The sequence below is a fragment of the Sinocyclocheilus grahami genome, unplaced genomic scaffold (assembly GCF_001515645.1).
Source record: "Sinocyclocheilus grahami isolate Dianchi unplaced genomic scaffold, SAMN03320097.WGS_v1.1 scaffold17500.1, whole genome shotgun sequence".
NCBI classification, from domain to species: domain Eukaryota; kingdom Metazoa; phylum Chordata; class Actinopteri; order Cypriniformes; family Cyprinidae; genus Sinocyclocheilus; species Sinocyclocheilus grahami.
Genome location: NW_015516641.1, coordinates 1,832 through 2,479, shown reverse-complemented (window position 1 = coordinate 2,479; position 648 = coordinate 1,832). Strand labels below are relative to the sequence as shown.

Here is a 648-nt window from a genome sequence, read left to right as displayed (position 1 = left end):
AACTGCGCTCCAGTAGGAATGAAGATAAAGTCTGCTTCGGTCCGAGCCTTCAGCCAGACCTTCCATTCAGGCAGCGTGCGTTGGAGTTTACGCTCCGCCGAGACCACCATAGAGTTCCCTGGAGGTATGAGTCTCACTGTTTGATGCATCAGCTCTGTGCTTTGTGTATCAGGTTGAATCACTGCTCTCTGAGCTTCAAGAGCTCATTTCTGAAATGGGTTTTTAAATGTAACATGATTGCCAGTAATTAAGCCGGATTATAATATTAGTAATCGGTTTGTTTTCACAGATGGTGAACTGCACTCCTCTTCAAGTCTGTCCGGAGGCAAAGAGCTGATTGTGGAGGCAGAGCTCACAGGAGGAGAGGGTGAAGTGTCATGGCAACACGCTCAGCTCTTCAGACAGAGTTTAAAAGACACAGAGAAAGTTTTATTTGAAATCTTGGTTGAAATGGATGAGTCTTGATGAGAGATTAGCATGTATACATCTCTTGCAAGTACACATGTGAAATACTGAGGAAATGTTTAATCAAAAGTAAGTTTTTACTTTCCTTTCAGAAATATTTGACTGTAAATTACTCTGGCTAGCTGGTCGGTTCTGAAAATTGAACTGTTTTATTGTAATGTCAAATAAATGTGATGTGACTAA

General features: G+C 41.5%; 1 protein-coding gene across 1 annotated transcript; it reads left to right on the top strand.

Annotated features, from left to right (window-relative positions):
* The first annotated feature begins 6 nt into the window (after positions 1 to 6).
* LOC107579449 (peptide-N(4)-(N-acetyl-beta-glucosaminyl)asparagine amidase-like) lies at positions 7 to 499 on the top strand. Its single transcript, XM_016265282.1, has 2 exons — positions 7 to 124; positions 290 to 499. Exons 1-2 carry the CDS (start codon positions 19 to 21, stop codon positions 463 to 465), a joined length of 282 nt encoding a protein of 93 aa, XP_016120768.1. The 5' UTR covers positions 7 to 18; the 3' UTR covers positions 466 to 499.
* The last annotated feature ends 149 nt before the right edge of the window (positions 500 to 648 follow it).

Bases quoted from the DNA above. Each gene is read 5' to 3' on its own strand.
- LOC107579449 (XM_016265282.1), top strand. From the start codon at position 19: ATGAAGATAAAGTCTGCTTCGGTCCGAGCCTTCAGCCAGACCTTCCAT. The intron at 125-289 runs GTATGAGTCTCA...TTGTTTTCACAG, and splicing joins CACCATAGAGTTCCCTGGAG to ATGGTGAACTGCACTCCTCT.